Source organism: Dendrobium catenatum, unplaced genomic scaffold (assembly GCF_001605985.2).
Source record: "Dendrobium catenatum unplaced genomic scaffold, ASM160598v2 fragScaff_scaffold_621, whole genome shotgun sequence".
In the NCBI taxonomy this organism is placed as follows: domain Eukaryota; kingdom Viridiplantae; phylum Streptophyta; class Magnoliopsida; order Asparagales; family Orchidaceae; genus Dendrobium; species Dendrobium catenatum.
The window spans coordinates 12,928,934-12,945,833 of NW_021319083.1; the positions used below are offsets into that span (position 1 = coordinate 12,928,934).

At 37.0% G+C, this 16,900-nt stretch overlaps 1 protein-coding gene across 1 annotated transcript in view; it reads left to right on the forward strand.

The window, feature by feature from the left end:
• Positions 1-16,900, forward strand: part of LOC110112466 (DNA gyrase subunit A, chloroplastic/mitochondrial) — a 111,757-nt gene that overhangs the window by 54,365 nt on the left and 40,492 nt on the right. The window contains exons 22-23 of the mRNA XM_028694993.1: positions 6,794-6,880; positions 6,991-7,084. Of these exons, the coding sequence (XP_028550826.1) occupies positions 6,794-6,880; positions 6,991-7,084 (181 nt within the window). The remainder of the gene's footprint in view (positions 1-6,793; positions 6,881-6,990; positions 7,085-16,900) is intronic.

Genomic DNA, 16,900 nt, shown 5'->3' on the forward strand with positions numbered 1-16,900 from the left:
TAATAACCCGCGTAGCATCCATAGACGTCATGTGTGTACCAATAACAAGCTCGCCGGGGCCCTTGCGGTTTTTTTTATTGCTTTTATCTCCTTTTAGTGTACCTATGTGTATACAAACTACGGTGCACGTGCGGGGATACTTTGAAAGTATTTGTAGACGCATTCTGTCCGCTTGCATAGAATGTTGCTGATCCGGTGGCATTGTGTTGTAGTTGTGGATGCCTTCCGTCTGCTCGTATGAGTGTTGTAGATCCGGTGGTGTAGCATTGTAGCAGTTTTTGGATCAGTTGTTTGCTGCATTGTACAGGTAGACTGTCGTGCACTACTTGCATGATTTATACAGATAAATTGTAGTGCACTAACTAATCTCCTGCTTTTGTTTGTATAGAGAGTTGCATTTGTCGTAGACATGATCCCTTTGTTCGTGGTCAGCTCTCTTTACATATAAATCTTCTAGATCCGGCCGTAGGCTTTTGCATTTGCTACTGTTCCTCTACATTTTCTCGTAGGTAGCATTTAGTGTAGATGATGGGTTCCCTATAATCTTGTAGATATTTGGACTTTGCTACATATCATCTGCTATCGCTTATGGGAGCCAATACACTTGATTGATGTTGGACAATTGTTGGAGGCTATCATATTTACGATGTGTTATCTCTCCTACTCGTAGATGTTCAATGAATTTACTTGCAAGTTGATATTGACTAGACAGGGATCATCACATTTACAGCTTAGATGTAGTTGTCGCTCATGAATGTATCACTGCATTGATCATAGATACATCATCGAATCCCTTTGAAATTCCTTCATTTGTCTTTTGTAATTGCTTACAAGTGTTGATATCTGCTATGACTCTTATACTTGTTTGTAGATAAAGAGTCTTTTGTGACGATCGACAAGAACTCATATGCATCACAAATATGTTATTCTGGCTTGTAGATAGCACGCTGTAACTTGTTGACCATTGCTTGCATATGAACTATAATTGACATGGGGTAATTCATTATATTTCCTTCTTGTCTACTTCCTACACCTGTAAGGCATCAATACAGTTGCTTGTATTTTGACTTGTATTGACTATGGGAGAGCTACAGTTTGTTGTATGTCTCTTGTATTTACTTGTGTCATCGTTTCCATCACTCTCCTTGCATGTGTTTGTAAGATGGTGGATAATGCTATTACAAGTACTTGATTTTCACCCTCGGGACGGATGCTTATATTATGGTTTCTTTCTTTTATAGATTGATTGACTTGGGAAATTTGTACAATCATCCAAACTTATTCCCTTGGGTATTCATTGCTCAAGAATTACAATTGCCCAAGTGCTCCAATTATATGTCACAAGTGTGTAACATAGGTTTCTTCAACATGAGTCTCACATTTTTTTCTTGGTATGCATTTGATTGATCAAAGCTATAACTTGATTTTAGCATCTTCAAAATGTATTTAATAATTTTGAAGTTCAATTCCTTATTGATCATTCAGAGGCCTATGTCATTCTGCACTCTATTTAGGTCCAGTATCCAAGTCCAGATTCGAATCTAATTCAAGTTCAATTTGGTGTGCAGATTCAAGTTTTCGTTGGTCAAAATACAAGTCCTCATTTTTGCTCAAGTCATGATCAAATGAGGTTCAAATTGAATTAAAGATCTTTATATAATTTTCAAGTTCATAAGTTCTTCTCACTTGGTTCAAACCAAGTTCAAAGAGGAATTGAAAAACCTTGTCTGGTTCCTATTTCGGTAGTAGGCGCTAGATAAAAAAAAGGTCTTTCCGCCTCTTAGTAGACTGAGAAGTCCGGGTCGGGTCCGATACCGATACACATCTAGCGAATCATATCACGAAGACAATCCTTAAGTAGTCAATCTTTTTTCTTTTCCAAAGTCGTACTAGCGCCTTGAGTTTTGAAGCTTGAAAGAAGTACTCAACATTTCAAAATGTTCAGGTGATAAGTCTAGAGAGCTGGAGAATTACTGGGACCAAGCCTTGTAAGGAGGATCCTTAACCAAGATGTTTGGAGGGCTTTCCTTCGGTATCTAATAACCTTGCTTCTGCTCGCCGCTGGAGCACCTCTCCTAACTATTGCCCATTTCTTATGGAATCATTTTTTTAGGAAGGGCAGCGCGACAGTTTGGGTTTGTTCAGGCTACACCTTTGGACGGACTCCCAGTTCTTCCTGGAGTGCCAGATGTTAAAAAAATTCACTTCTACAATTGAATCTCTATCGAAATAAAGAACTCTTTTGATTTTTATTAAATGTATTGACTACTAATAGGAAATCACTTTGACAGCTTCTACTCGTGTCCTAGCTCGTATGAGAGCTAGATTTGCCTCAATTGCTTGTCTCTTACCCTCAGCTCTACTCAAGTTAGCTTTAGCTATTTCTCCCTTAAAAAGGAGTTGGATAGTGTCCCATAAGCGTGGACCTATGCCCCACTTGTTCTTCCGCGTTATCAGCCCATGTCTTTGAAATCCAACGATCGTAATGCCAGCCTTTGGCATATAACCTAGGTCAGTGCCCCATCATTGTCACTCTTTCTGACATCTAGCACAACGGTATCTGGTTCAATGTTCGCTAATGTCTCTCTGGTCTTTTTCTTTTTGATCCTGGAGATCTTGTGTTGGCAAGGGCTCTACTGGCCCAAAATGTGTCTTAAAGTTTATCGGCGCCCGTTTTTCTTAGAAAAAAGCAAAATGGGGTGTGAAACCAATTATGACCTTTGTATCACCGCATGTCCATAAGTCATCTGTTGTTCTTGTAGAGTTCAAATGTCCAAGCTCATGTTCTTCTCAATTTCATTTGAGTTTGAATTAAGCCTTTTATTAATGTCTTTTGAGTTCAAATGAGTCTAGGTACAAGTCCCATTTTTGTTCAATCAAGTTCAAGTACGGCCTCATGTTCACCCGAAATTTCGGCAGCCTCCCGACATCTCCCCCGTTTAGGGAAAAACTACGAGAAAACTGGGTCTTCCCACCACGCGCAATAAAGGCGTGTATGGTAGGTGTCCTCGGACAAGGACACCGCGGCCGTGATTTTTCTTCCCACCACGCGCAATAAAGGCTTGTATGTGGTCTTTGACGGTACCTGTTTAAAAGACACAATTTGTTTTCCCCCCGCTCGGGGGTACTTATGAGTGACCCTTCCTCACCGTAGGTGTTGCACTGGGGTCCCATCCCACCATGTGCAATAAAGGCGTGTATAGGCGGTTTTCCGGACCTCCACGAACATTGAAGTAGGGTTTAGGTGATTACTCGCCTCGTCGTAGGCACCGCATCGTGGTCCCATCCCACTACGCACAATAAAGGCGTGTATGGACAGTTTTCCGGTCCGTCGCAAACAATGAAAACAGGCTCTCGAGTTTAAGGTGATTACCCGCCCCGTCGTAGGCGCCGCACTGGGGTCCCATCCCACCACGCGCAATAAAGGCGTGTATGGACGGTTTTCCGGTCCGCCGCTAACTTTGAGAGCGAGAATATGAGTTTAGGAATTCCGTACCTTCGCGGGGTTTGTCGGCAGTGGAGGCTCGAGGCATAATATCTCTCTTTTTTTGCAACAAATTACGATTAAGAATAATTAATAATATTAATTATAATTAACTAAAATTAATTGTAATTGATTAATTATAATTAAAAATGAATAATTATAATTAATAAAAAAGTTAATTACTAAAATTAATTATCATTAATAATAACTAATAATAAATTATGTAGATTAATTACAATTAATTATAATTAATAATAATTAATATTGCTTAATTATACTTAAGAAAATTAATTATAATTACTTAAATAAATTATAATTAATTATGACTAATTATGATTTAAAAAAATCATAATTAGAAAATTAGTTATAATTAACTTGAAATTATAATTAATTTAAAATCAATTATAATTAATTTAGACTAATTATAATTAAAAACAATTAATTATAATTAATGAAACTTAATTATAACTAGTTAAAAGTTAATAAAAATTAATTGTAATTAATTGCTATTAATAACAATTATTTACAACAAATCACAATCGACTTTGAACAGGTCGTTTGGACATAAGACTTAGGCAGAGATTGAGCAAGATTTGAACTAATTCCTGTTTAATGTGGTCTGATGGTCCCGTAAATCTCACTGCCGAATAAACCTTCTATTTCCCCTCTTTTTTTTTTTGAGATTTACGGGACCGAACCGAAGAAGCGCATGAAAGGGACAAAGCTACCTTCACTGCGAGCCGTTCTTTCTTCCGATCAGAAATGTCGGAACTTCCGAACCTACAGGAATGGGCGTCGAAGGAGGCGGAAGGGGCTCGGGTATGTGTGCAGAAATCTCGCTTTCTCTCTTTCTCTCTCTCTCTCTGCGGGATGGAGGAGTGATGTAAACAAAGGGGGGGTCAAATCAAATCCAAAAAAATTTGATTTTGACTTCCCTTGAGCTTGCTAGCTCATTAATTTTTGAGCTGGAATTTAGCTCATTATGAGCTGGTTTTTAGTTCATTTATTGAACTAAGAGTTAGCTCATTATGAGCTATGTTTTTAGTTCCTTATTAATTTATTAGTAGCTCATTAATTTTTGTCTCTTCTCCTTCCCCTTGTACATTCGTTTCCCATGGATGGCTCTTGGGTTCCCGTGCCTTGACTCCTTGGTTTCCCCGGTTGGCTCTTGGTTTCCTGCGGCTAGCTCTTGCGTTTCCATGCCTTGGCTCCTTGATTCCCATGGCTGGCTCCTTGATTTTTGTAGGTGGCTGTTCGGGTTCCGCCTGGGCTGTTTTTTCGTGACGTTTGGGGGGCTTTTCCGTGGCTATGGTGCTTTATTTCCTGGAGTTGATTGTTGGCTTTTCATTTCCCTTATTTAATTAAGAATATGAAGGGTTTTTGGGGCTGTTTGTATTCCTCTCTCATGTCTATAAATAGTAGATGTTTTGTGGTTGTTTTAGAAATGTTATGTGAATGATTTTTGAAGATGTAAACCTGCGGGTTTTGTTGGAAAAGCTTGCGAGCTTGTTCTATCACTTTTTCTTCTCTTCTTCTAGGAAGGCTTGCGAGCTTCTCCACCCTTCGTTTTGGCTTCTAATCTCTTTTGTCTCTCCGCAAGTTTTATTCCACCTGTATCCTTCTTCTCAATGAAAGCAACTTTAGGAGTTGTCTTTAATTTGTGTTTGTGTCGTTTGTAAGAGTCAAGTTTGTAAGTCTTTTATTTTATATAAGTAAAGTTTGCTTAATTTGTCTTTTTTATTCCTTTTATATTATCTAGAAAGGTTGTATTTTTCTAGCAAAAATTTGGGTCCCTCTCCCAAATTTTTTCTTACATCAAGGAGTCGGAAGGATCGGGGTTTGTGGTCGGAGACGAGAGGGGCTTGGTTCGGTCTCTGTGGTGAGAGGGGTCGGGGCAGTAGAGAGTTAGCCTCTGATGTGGGAGAGGGAGGCAGGAGGTCGGAGGGCTGCGGCTGGGGTAGAGAAAGGATCGGGCAAGGAGGTTCGTGGATTTCAACAGAGAGCGGAGTGTGGGAGAGCTGGAGGTCGTGAGGTATTCGCGAATGGAATATCCAGCAATGAGAGCTTTGCTTATAGACGCAATTCGGGATGCGATCGAGGCTGTATACTGGTTTTACGGAGGATTTTGCGGAGAAGCGATTGTTTCGGCGCCGAATTCAGCAGAATTTATGCTGATTTCTGGAGAAAAATCAGGAGGATTTTAGGGACTCAACGGGTATTAAGTATTCTTTTTGTTTCTTCCCTTTGGGTATTATACGTTGCTCAACATTTATGTAAATATAATAGAGTTTTGATTTGTAGATACAATTATTGTGATGTCATCGACCCTATTCCCTTACTGACATAGATGATTGTTAGCAGGAAAAATGGATGAATAGTTAGATGAAAAAAATGAATTCATTGTTGGTGAGGAATATTTGAAATGAAATACTATTGCAAAAGTCATTGGTGTTTATGACAAAAGCTACAACATTCGAGATCGATCTAATGGAAAAGAAAATGAATCTTCAAGTAGACATTACATTGTTGCTATTGAGAATGAAGATGATGAGGGATCATGGAATAGGAGACAATGCTGATGAAGTGAATGAAAGCTTTTTTGACTTCTGATTTTTATAATGATTCCCAAGAATGCTAGATTAATTTTTTACAAAATCACAAAACTTAAAAATTGAGTGTAACATTTTGAATTATGAGGGATTAATGTGTTGATTACTTAAATTTGTGCATCACTTTGGTAGTTTTTATTTCACAATGGTTTATTTTTTAATTTAATGCTATTTTATAATATTACACATTTGTTTTAATAATTTTATATTGTACATCATGTTTAAATTGGCACATGTCATGCCATGTGCTATGTGCCATGGCTCCATGCTGAACTTTATACTATGGTGCGCCATTCAGTATTGACAAGTATGATTTTAGCAATTTTGTTTGTCCCGCTGTCATGTTAGTGCCCAATGTTCATATCTATGCTTTCTATAGGATGATTTTTCATTCCGATATGATATTCTTGAAACGCCACATAACATGATCTATCTTTTAAATAGTTCTCACCATGGTTGTTTATTTTTTATATTAATTTGAATTTGGAGAGTTTTGATTATGAACAAAACTTAAAAATTTATGTTTGCTTGGCTTTATTTAGAATTTCGTAGTGTTGGTGCCTGACGAATTTTATTTATATTTTTTAGATTAAAATTTTCCATTTTACACCTAGGCGTTATCTTAATTGGCATTTAGAATTTTGGTTGTGTTGTTAGATTTTCAGTGGAATTAATAACGGACACTTATTCAGAATTTCAGGCCTTCCTTGATTTTCGATGCTCTGTTATCGAAAGGCGTGCTGGATTTCAGCTTTCTCAAGCAAAAGAAAGGAAGCATGTTGTAGAGGTATTATAAATTTTTGTGAAGGAAAGTTAATGTTTTCAACTATGATTTTTGTGCTTCATGTGGAGATTTTCTTCTTTTGTCTTTAACCTAACTTTGTTGTCGTCCCTTAGGGTATTATTATCGGACTTGACAATTTGGATGGAGTAATCCGCACAATTCGGGAGACATCAAATAATGCAATGGCTTTGACCACTTTGATGAAGAGTAAGGATGTGTCCTCTTAATTGCAGTTTAAACTAAAATCTAGCTGACTTAATTTCAATTTATGTTGTTCATTTTTTAAAACTTGTAGCCTTCATTAATTTTCATTGAGTGCCATGACATGAAATGAGGCATTCTTTGAGAGCACATCCAGAAGTTCAACATCATCGTTCATGCATGCTTCTGGTTTTAACTAAGGTCATGGAATAATTCTTCTGTGCAAGATCATTCGTTTCAATATATACTTGGACTCCCTTCCTTTTTCTTGATTAGAAAGATCTTCACTAGCCTTTTATACGCATTCTTTAGAGCTATGAATTATGTTACACTGACCTTGTCGATTTTGCTTCTTGTAATCCTTCCTTTGAGCCCTTCTGATACATCTATCAGTTCTAAGTAGCTTCTTTAATTTCTTAAACATCATTGATGCATTCTGGAGTCGATTATATAGTAAAGATGGATGATTGTAAAATTGTTATAAGGAGTATTCAGGTAAAAGTTTTAAATGGCATATGACATATGAAGCTTCTATAAAACAAGGTATATTTTTTACATTACACTTACAATAAAAAAAAATAAATTAACTATTTCCTAACTTTTGAGGCTTGTATCTCTTACAAATTGCATAGAGTCATTCATTGAGGTGCGCCTTAGTTTTATTGAGGCAGACCACTCATCACATTAAGGTGAGGTGTATGCCTTGTACTTTTTTTTTCAAAATAGTGCCAATCTCGCTTCTTATTACACAGCTTTAAACATTTGTTAAAAGTAGTTGATTAGAATTACTTGCTTTAATTGATAACTTATTACATAATTATATTTCTTGAGAGTCTATGGTTTGGATGGAAAAAATAGTTTGGGATCTCTAATATATCAATTAAAAAGGGGAAGTTCTGATATTAAAAAAGGCAGAACCATTCTGAAGTCCCAAAACATAAAAAATGAAAATCAATCAAGGTTACAGAAAGTGACTGTGGGCTCCGAAAATTCGGGCCGGTCCTCCCCCGCTTGCTTTTCTTCGAAGAAGTTTTAATGGATTAAGTTCCAGGGTAAATTTTGGAAGACAGGTGGGTTTATAGATAAGACACTACCCTGAGATTTTGCCCTCATTTTGCGAGGAATTTATGATATGAGTTCTGGTTTCCTATAGGTGCAAGCCCCTATAGTTAATTATCCCTCCTGATCATGAGGGAGAACTTTCGATTAAGGCTAGTCGTCAATCAGATACGTAGATAATATATATATCTGGCATATAGTAGCATCATGAGTTTGGGATGTTGGGAAAATTTGAAGATATGATATTTAAAATAGAAATTTCACCATCTTGCACTTAAAACGGATGGTGGGGGAATGAATGATAGACCCAATCAAGATCCCATGGTTCCGTCTTCCCGGGCCATCGTGGTCCCAGGTCTACTTAGTCAGAGGAGGTAGTCATCCCAACCTGACAGGTTGATCCTTGTCGGCAGCCATGGGTTGTTTCGTCCAAGGGTACCTTGTAGACTTGGGGTGGGTGTTTGTCTAAGAGGACAAATTTGAATCCAGCTTAGTTAATAGAGGGATTTGTGCCCTATCAATTATATCCTATTGATTCATATCTCAGGGATTTGATGTCACTAAGGAACGTATTGACTCTAGCTATAACCAGTATCTCGTGGTGCCATTTGGCAGCAAAGCAATTCGGTTCAAAGAGCCCCGGGTCATAATCGTTTATCCTGCAGTGCCATTTGGTGAGAAAATCGCTGGTTAGAGGACACATACCACGTCCTTACTGGCAAAAGATTAATTGAGAATAGATCCTAGTGATATTTCCGACTAGGCATTAGTTCTATGTGAGCTGAAGTATTTTTCAATTTGTCTAGGCAAACTGTTGCGAGGATGGATGGATTTTATTTTAAGTGATTTGATGATTTATTTCAATTTTAAATATTTTAATCTTGAGATTTTTAGGATTTTTGTGATTTTAGGTTTTGAGCTGTGAAAACTTTTAGGATTTTGAATTTTATGGGTCTCTAAAAGGCATTTTGAATATTTGAAATTAACCCCTCCGGTTGAGATCTACGATCTACACGGCTATCATTGGGGTGACTTTGAGGTAATTTCCATTTATGGATTGAACCTTGTCGACTCCGTCGAGTTGTCGACAGAGGATCGGGTTTCGTAGGCTTTATATCTTTGTTGGTGTGTTTTTTTTTGAAGTCTTTGAAGGCCTTATATGAATGTACAAAATAAATATTACGGTCAACCTCGCGACCGTATATTTATTTAATGGTTCGAGCTGTGTTGACTCCTATTTACCCGCATAAAAGGATCAGGCTCAAACTTGGGTTTATTTTCTGACCTGCACAACATCCCTAGATGTCACGTGTGTACTTATAACACGCTTGCCGGGGCACATGCTAGTGTTTGGGGGGTATTTTATAATCATTTGTTGAACCTTGTCGACTTATATTTATCTGCTTAGGAGGATCAGTTTAAATTTATTAACCTGTGCAACATCCCTAGACGTCACATGTGTCATACAACACGCTCGCCTAGGCCCATATGGGCGTGTGATTGCACATGCCCTTTTATTTACTTATGTGGATGCATATTACAGTGCACGTGCGGGGGCATTCTTAGAATATTTGTAAACGCCTTCTGTCCGCTTGCATAGATGTTGGGGATCCGATAGCGTTTTGTAATAGCTTCTTGATTGAGTTGTTTGCTCCTTTATACAGGTAGACTGTCGTGCACTATTTAATGCTTTCTGCAGTTGTATCATTGTTCACTAACGAATCTCCTGCTTTGGCTGGTAGATGTTGTCATCTTCTACGTCCTCTTTGTATCTTTCTTGTGGATGGTGTATTAGGTATACAACGGGTCTCTTAGTGGCCCGTAAGCATTTACATTTGTTGTAGTTATCAGTCATCTTGTTCATAGATGATATTTTGTGTACAAAGCGGGTCTCCTGTAAATACCCGTGGGTGCCTGGATTTGTTGCATGTCGTACATCCTCACTTGTAAGAGGAAGATGTATCTGGCTTCCGTTGAATTGTTGTTGATTACGGTGGTGCTACAATATTCTTTGCTACGACAACTTGTAGGTGTTTTACATTTGCTGGAGGTGTCCCACCTCTGCTTGCAAAAGAGGGTTGATGTATTTCCTGACACTAAGTGGTCGTCAATCACAAAGACGTAATATCCATTGTTCCCCATTGGCTATGAATGTTGCATCTACGACACATCATCCATTATTGTTGGTGAATACTTGCATTTATTGCAGCTCTTCTTGCGTCGCACTTGCAGATAATACACTGCATGCGTTAAACATCTCGTATGGTGGCTCGTAGTTATCTGTGCGTGCTGCCTTTCTTTCATTTATGCTTACAACTGATATATGGTGCGTAGAGTGGTTCTCCTACGACTGCTCGTAGGAGCCTATGTTTGTCTTAGTCTTCTTGTTTCTTGTTCGTCGTCATTCATAGGTAGATAATGTACACATGGCAAATTCTCTATATTTTCTCGTAGGTGCCCATATGCATCGTAGATCTTTGTCTTTGCTTGCAAATATAACGCCACATGAGTATCTATATACATAGGGGAGTCATTGTACATGTAGTATATACCCTGTCATTATCTGTATTCAAGTTGATTGATGATCTATTACATTCATTGGCATCTTCATCAGTAGCTCCTTTGATAAATTTACAACACTCATAAGTCTTTCTCCATGGATTAACACCTTCATTGTGTATTCTACATGATCACCTTCACAAGCTATCCACTGTGTGCATTATGGCTCATTGGTTATTTGATGTATGTGCTTGCAAGTTAACTTTGTAGAGAAGTGGTCATATCTCCATGTATTGTTTGTAAGTGTATCATTGCATTCATAACTCGTTCAATACCATCATCCATTGATGGATTACGGTACTTGCTTGCGAGCTGACCTGCTTTGATAACAAGACTTTATATAGATAACTACATACTAATACTAGCAAAGAGATGCTGCATTTGCTTGTTGATATTCAATCAAATATTTCAGAGCTTTTATTAGCTTTTGCATCTTAATGTTTGATCAACTATTCAAAGTTAATTCCTTGTTATTTATCCGAGTTTGGATCTAATCATAGTCCCTTGCAGTGTATTTGCAAATTCTTTGCTATCCGAATCAACTTTAGCTCAGAGCACCTTCGTTCAGACCTAACTTCATGTAGTTCGTTAAAATCCCAATCTCTTATGGTTCATTCAAATTCTTTGTGTCGTATTTAAGTCAAGTTCATTCCATTTTAGGTCCCCAGTTGTCCGATTAGCAAGTTCAAGTTCTCTTGTAACATGTTCAAATCAATGCCATGCTCAGCTCAAATCAAGGTTCTATCATGGTCTTCTGCGGTTCATTGCCATTTGCTTACATTTAAATTTATTTAAGTTTAATTTGCATGTCCAAGTTTCCTGTAATTTATTCAAGTTTGCAAGTTCTCATTTATTATTCAAGTCTTGTTCACTAATGTTCAAGTCAGTGTTCAAATGAAGTCAAGTCCATGTCCAAGTCCAAGACCAATTTTCATGTTCACCAGAAATCCAGTAGCCTTCCGGCGTCTCCCCCATTTATGGGACAAAACCAAGAGTCATAGCTTGCTCGCCACATCAAGAAAGATGTGCATGGTCGGTGTCGGGGGACACCGCAGCCGTAGTCTTCTTCCCCCATTACGCCAAGAAAGGCGTGCATGGGTCTTCAGGGGTACATGTTTGTAAAAGCAATTTTTCCCACATACGGGTACTTATATTTTCTTCCGCCGAGCTAAGAAAAGCGCGCACAGGGATTGCGCGCCTCGCCATAAGCATCACACCGAGTTTCCTCCCACCACGTTAAGAAAAGCATGCATAGGGATCCCTCGGCATGCAGCAAACGTCAAAAACGGAACTTTAGTTGGGCATTACCCGCCTCGTCGCGAGCACCGCAACGAACTTCCTCCCATCGTGCTAAGAAAAGCGCGCATTGGTGGTTGTTCGCCGCGCTACAGACGCCGAAGGAGGGTTCTCAAAGTTCAGAACTTTATACCTTAGCAAAGGGACGTCGGCGGTGTTAGAATGCGGATTAGATTAATTATAATTACTTAATTAGAATTAACTGTAATTAGTTATAATAATTATAATTAATTAAAATAATTATAATTACATATATATTATATTAATCCTTTAGTTCAACGGATTTACAAGATTAGGCCAAAGAAGCGCTCGAAAGGGGAAAGTTACCTCCACAGCTAGTGAGCTTCCGATGTTCCTTCGGATTAAAATGCCGTAACTTCCGATCTGACCGGAAAGGGAAGGTCGTCGATGGTGCTAAGTCGAATAACAACTAGGGAGTCGGAGTTGAACAACAACAAAGGAGGCGGAGAGGCTTTGGGTAGTTGGAATAGGGTCTTCGAACCGGCTAGGTAGGTAGATGCAAGATGGGAAGCTCTCTCTCTTTCTAAATATGGACTGAAGACTTAGGTAGGGATGAAGTGTCAGTTTGGGTACAAGGAGTTCAGAAGGAGGTCGATTAGGGCTAGAGGAGATCGGGTCTCGCGGCAAGCTAGAGGTCGGAGCGGTAGTCGGCTACAAGTCTTGGGTTCGGTCGGCTTGCGAATCGGGGCTGGCGATGATGGATTCGGCTAGGAGCGAAGGTTGGTCGTATGAGGAAGGTTTCGGGATGTTTGTGACTGGAGTGGAGGAAGAAGAACGAGAGTTCCGCGGCTTGGAGTTATCGCGTTGGAAGGTCGTAGAGATGGGAAGGAAAGAAGTTTCATCCCATTGTCATATTTAACAACTCAAGCGATCGAATGGGCATCTACATGCGGGAATGTGCTGCTGACTTCGCGTCGTTTGCCGAGGTATGGGTCGCCGATTGTGCAGAAAAATTGAGCGGGGATTTGGGTCAGATCGTGGCAGAGGTATGCATTTCTTTATTGTTTCATTTTTTTATTTTATTATGTAGTAGAGGTCATGGTTTAAAATTGCGCAATATGAGGCTCGCCTTGAGGCCCGCCTTTGCGCAATTCCAGTAAAAAGCGCCTTGATGCTTACACCTCAAGTTTTTTTTATGAGGCTTGCGCCTCAACTTAGTTGAGGCCCGCCTCACCTTACTGGCATGAGGCTTACGCCTCACTCTATATATATTAAAACTTACATAAATCTTGAAGTAAATGTCCGACATTGGACTCTATAGGAGAGGAGGAAGGGGAGAGAGCAGTTCACCATAATGATGATTCAAATGAAGAACCCCTTAGTGATGACAGTGCTAATGACTTATGAGTTCTTATGTGATATGTCATTGCTATTTATTTTTGGAAATCAAAATTATATGTTAATGAAAAGAATATTGGGATTTCAAATAGATAGAATTTTGAGTTGAATTAAATTTCATGTTGTCTTATTATTGAGATATTTTGATTTCACTTCATATCTTATGCTTTTTTATGTTTTATATTATTCACTCATTAGTATATAACAAATTTATCATTTTATGTTTACGCAATCTTTTGATTTTGAGGCTTACGCCTCAAAATGCCTTGAGGCTTACGCCTCGCCTCATGAATGAAAAACGCCTCAATACCCGAATACACAATTTTAAACATTGGTAGAGGTCAACAGTGACATGTAAAAGCTAGTCATTTTTAGGTGGAAGGAATTTTTTCCAATAGTTATAGCAAATGGGAGAGCATAGAAATGCTTTTATTTTTTTTCCAGAAGTTAGGTGGAAGGATTTTTGTCCAAAATATAAATCATTTTAAGATTGGTTTTATCTCTGTCAATGCTTCTCTGATTAAACTCATCCTATAAAAAAAATCAAACTCAACATTGATATACATTATGTGCAAAATATTAAGAAAAAGGAATTTGTAATCACCAATTCATTTGATGTTATTATATATATGTAGTACGAAGGCTATTATGCATATTATTATTTATCTGTGTTACTAGATAGTAGGTTTGAATGAGAAAAATGAATGGTTGTGTTAGGTAGTCGAAAGCCACCATAAAACATGTTGAGCAATAATGACATGAATTCATTAATACATTGTGTCAATGTTAGAATGATTATTGGAAGCGATGCATTGTATAACCTGAATACGACGAAAAATATGCAAGGCTCAAGGGTTCCCATATCTTGGACAAATGTGGGTAAAGAAGCTAGTCTATGAAACTAAAGTTAGGATAGGAACGTTGAATAGAAGTTCTCTTACAGACAAGTTAATGGAATTGATAAATATTATGATTAATAGGAAGATTAATATTCTATGCATCCAAGAAGCTAAATGAGTTGGAGAGAAGGCTAAGAAGAGTGATAGTTTAGGATTTAAATTATGGTATTCTGATAGTAGTCGTATTAAAAATGATGTAGGTGTGATTATAGATAAGGATTTGAAGGAAAATATTGTAGAAATGAATATAATTGAAGATTGAATTTTAGTTTTAAATATTACTACTGATGTTAAGATATTAATATGGAGGGTTGCATTAGATAGTTGACAACCAACATAAAACTTGTCAAACCATCATAACATGAATCCTTTTAATATATTATGTTAATGTTAGAGTGCTCCTTAGAAGCGACACATTGTATGACCTAAGTATAACGAGAAATGTGCAAAGGTTGTTATACCAACGCCAAGGTGCAATGTTAAATAAGCAAGGGTTCCCACATCATAGACATATTATGGCAATGAAGCTAGTCCATAAAATTAGAATGCCAACAAAAATATTTTTGAGAGTATGATTCAAGTTTTCAAGATTTTTTATTATGAATGAAAAAGTTAATGTTATGTGGAAAAAAGTAGCCAATAATAGTAAGAGCTTGCAAAGTATGTGTTTGGAATATCAAAAGAAAATTTTCTAATAGTAAAAATAGTTGGTGGTTGAATTAGATTGTGCAAGAAAAGGCAAAAATAAGAAGTTTTATAAAAATTGGTTTAGATATAAAAGCTAATAAAATTGAAAAAAACATGGAGATGCTTGTAAGGAGTTTAAGAAAGCAATATGTAATGTAAAGAATTTAAATTTTAATAATTTATTTAATAAATTATATATTAAGGAGGAAGAAAGATGTATGTATAAATGTGCCAAGCAAAGAGATAGGAGGTAAAAATATAGTCATTGTTTAAAAAAACGCTTGAGGTGTATGCCTCGAGGCTTAAGCCTCCAGGGTGTGGCACAAGCTTGCGATTTTTTACGCGAGGCATTTACCTCTATGCGTAATGTCTCGAGTTAATTTGAGGTACTTCTTAATTTTATTTCAGTCTTTTTATTTATAATTATGATTGGCCGAGCCCTGTGGATCCCATTAATGGGGACGGCCAACAAGGAGAGAGGGGGTCAAAGGGGATTAATTACTTACCATAGAAGACCAAAATCAGGAGTGAATTAGGAATGTTTATTTAGGGAAAGAGGGTTTATTTAATTGGGAGAGAATTAGGGGTTTATTTAGGGAAAGAGAGTTGATTTTGATTGGGAGGGAATTAATAATGTTTATTTAGAGAAAGAGGGCTGACTTGAATTCATATTTTGGAGGTAATTAGGAAGGTTTATTTAGGGAAAGTGAACTGATTTGAATTCAGATTTGGGAGGGAATTATGAAAGCTTATTTAGGACAAATTATGTTGTTTTATCTTCATTTTGTGATTTGTGTGTTTGTTATTGTTTTACTTTGGAGTTGATCCTAGCGACACCTATGGTTTATGGAGAGCCAATCTATCTCTTGAATAGATTAACATGTATCTTGTTTGTTGTACCTATATTAATAAAATTAGCATATAATTGGTTGTTGAAGTATAAAATTGTCAATATGTTAAGTTACAATCACTATTTGTTGCTCAATTTAATAAGAAAGTTCACTGAAAAGAAATTGTTTAGCTTGTTATCACTAGATTTGCACTTCATATTTAACTTTGCAAAGATTTAAGAAGTTAAGGTAGCCCTTAGAAGTTGTGCATGACACTGCATGTGAATAATGTGATGTAAGTTCATGTGTAAAAAAATAAGTAGGAAAATAGGTGAAGAAGATTGTTATAAAAGATGATTCTTTCTGACATAATATAAATTATACTTTGAAGACAACAAGACCTTTAGTTAAAGTAATAAGAATGGTTGATGGTGAGAAGACCTCAACAATGAGATTTATTTATGAAATTATAGATTAAGTTAAAGAGAGCATATAAGAGATTTGAGGGGTTAAGAAGGTGCCTACAAAAAAAATTGAGAAATTATAAATGACAAGGGAGATTAGTAGTTATCCCAACATCTACATGTTATTGTATATTATTTGAACTCTCAATTTTATTATGATACAGATTTTCGTGTAGATAAAGAGATAAAAAATAGTTTATATGCATGCATAGATAGGTTTTTTCCTTATGATGACTACCTCAATGCAAAGGATCAGGTTGAGAATTTTCTTTTAAAAAATGGAATGTTTGAACTTAGAGTAGTTCAAGCATGTTATAAAACACACACTCTCGGTACCTTAGCATTTATTTATGATTTTAAATTTAAATGTTTATGTTTAAACTTCAATACTTAAATATATGTTAATAATATACTTTTTATTTAATATAGAATGTTAGTAGGCCCATTTCGAAGACGATATTTCTGAACTTAAATTATTTGCAGTTAAAGTTCTTAGCCTAATATATTTGGTTTTTGCATGTGAGCGTAATTGGTGCACCTTCGACCAAATCAATATAAAGAGAATGAATCCATCTGCTACAGGATGTATAAACAAGCTTGTTTATATTGTGTTTAACAAAAAAAATTAAAAAGTAGGCACCTTAAATTACAAAAGCGAAGAATTGATGA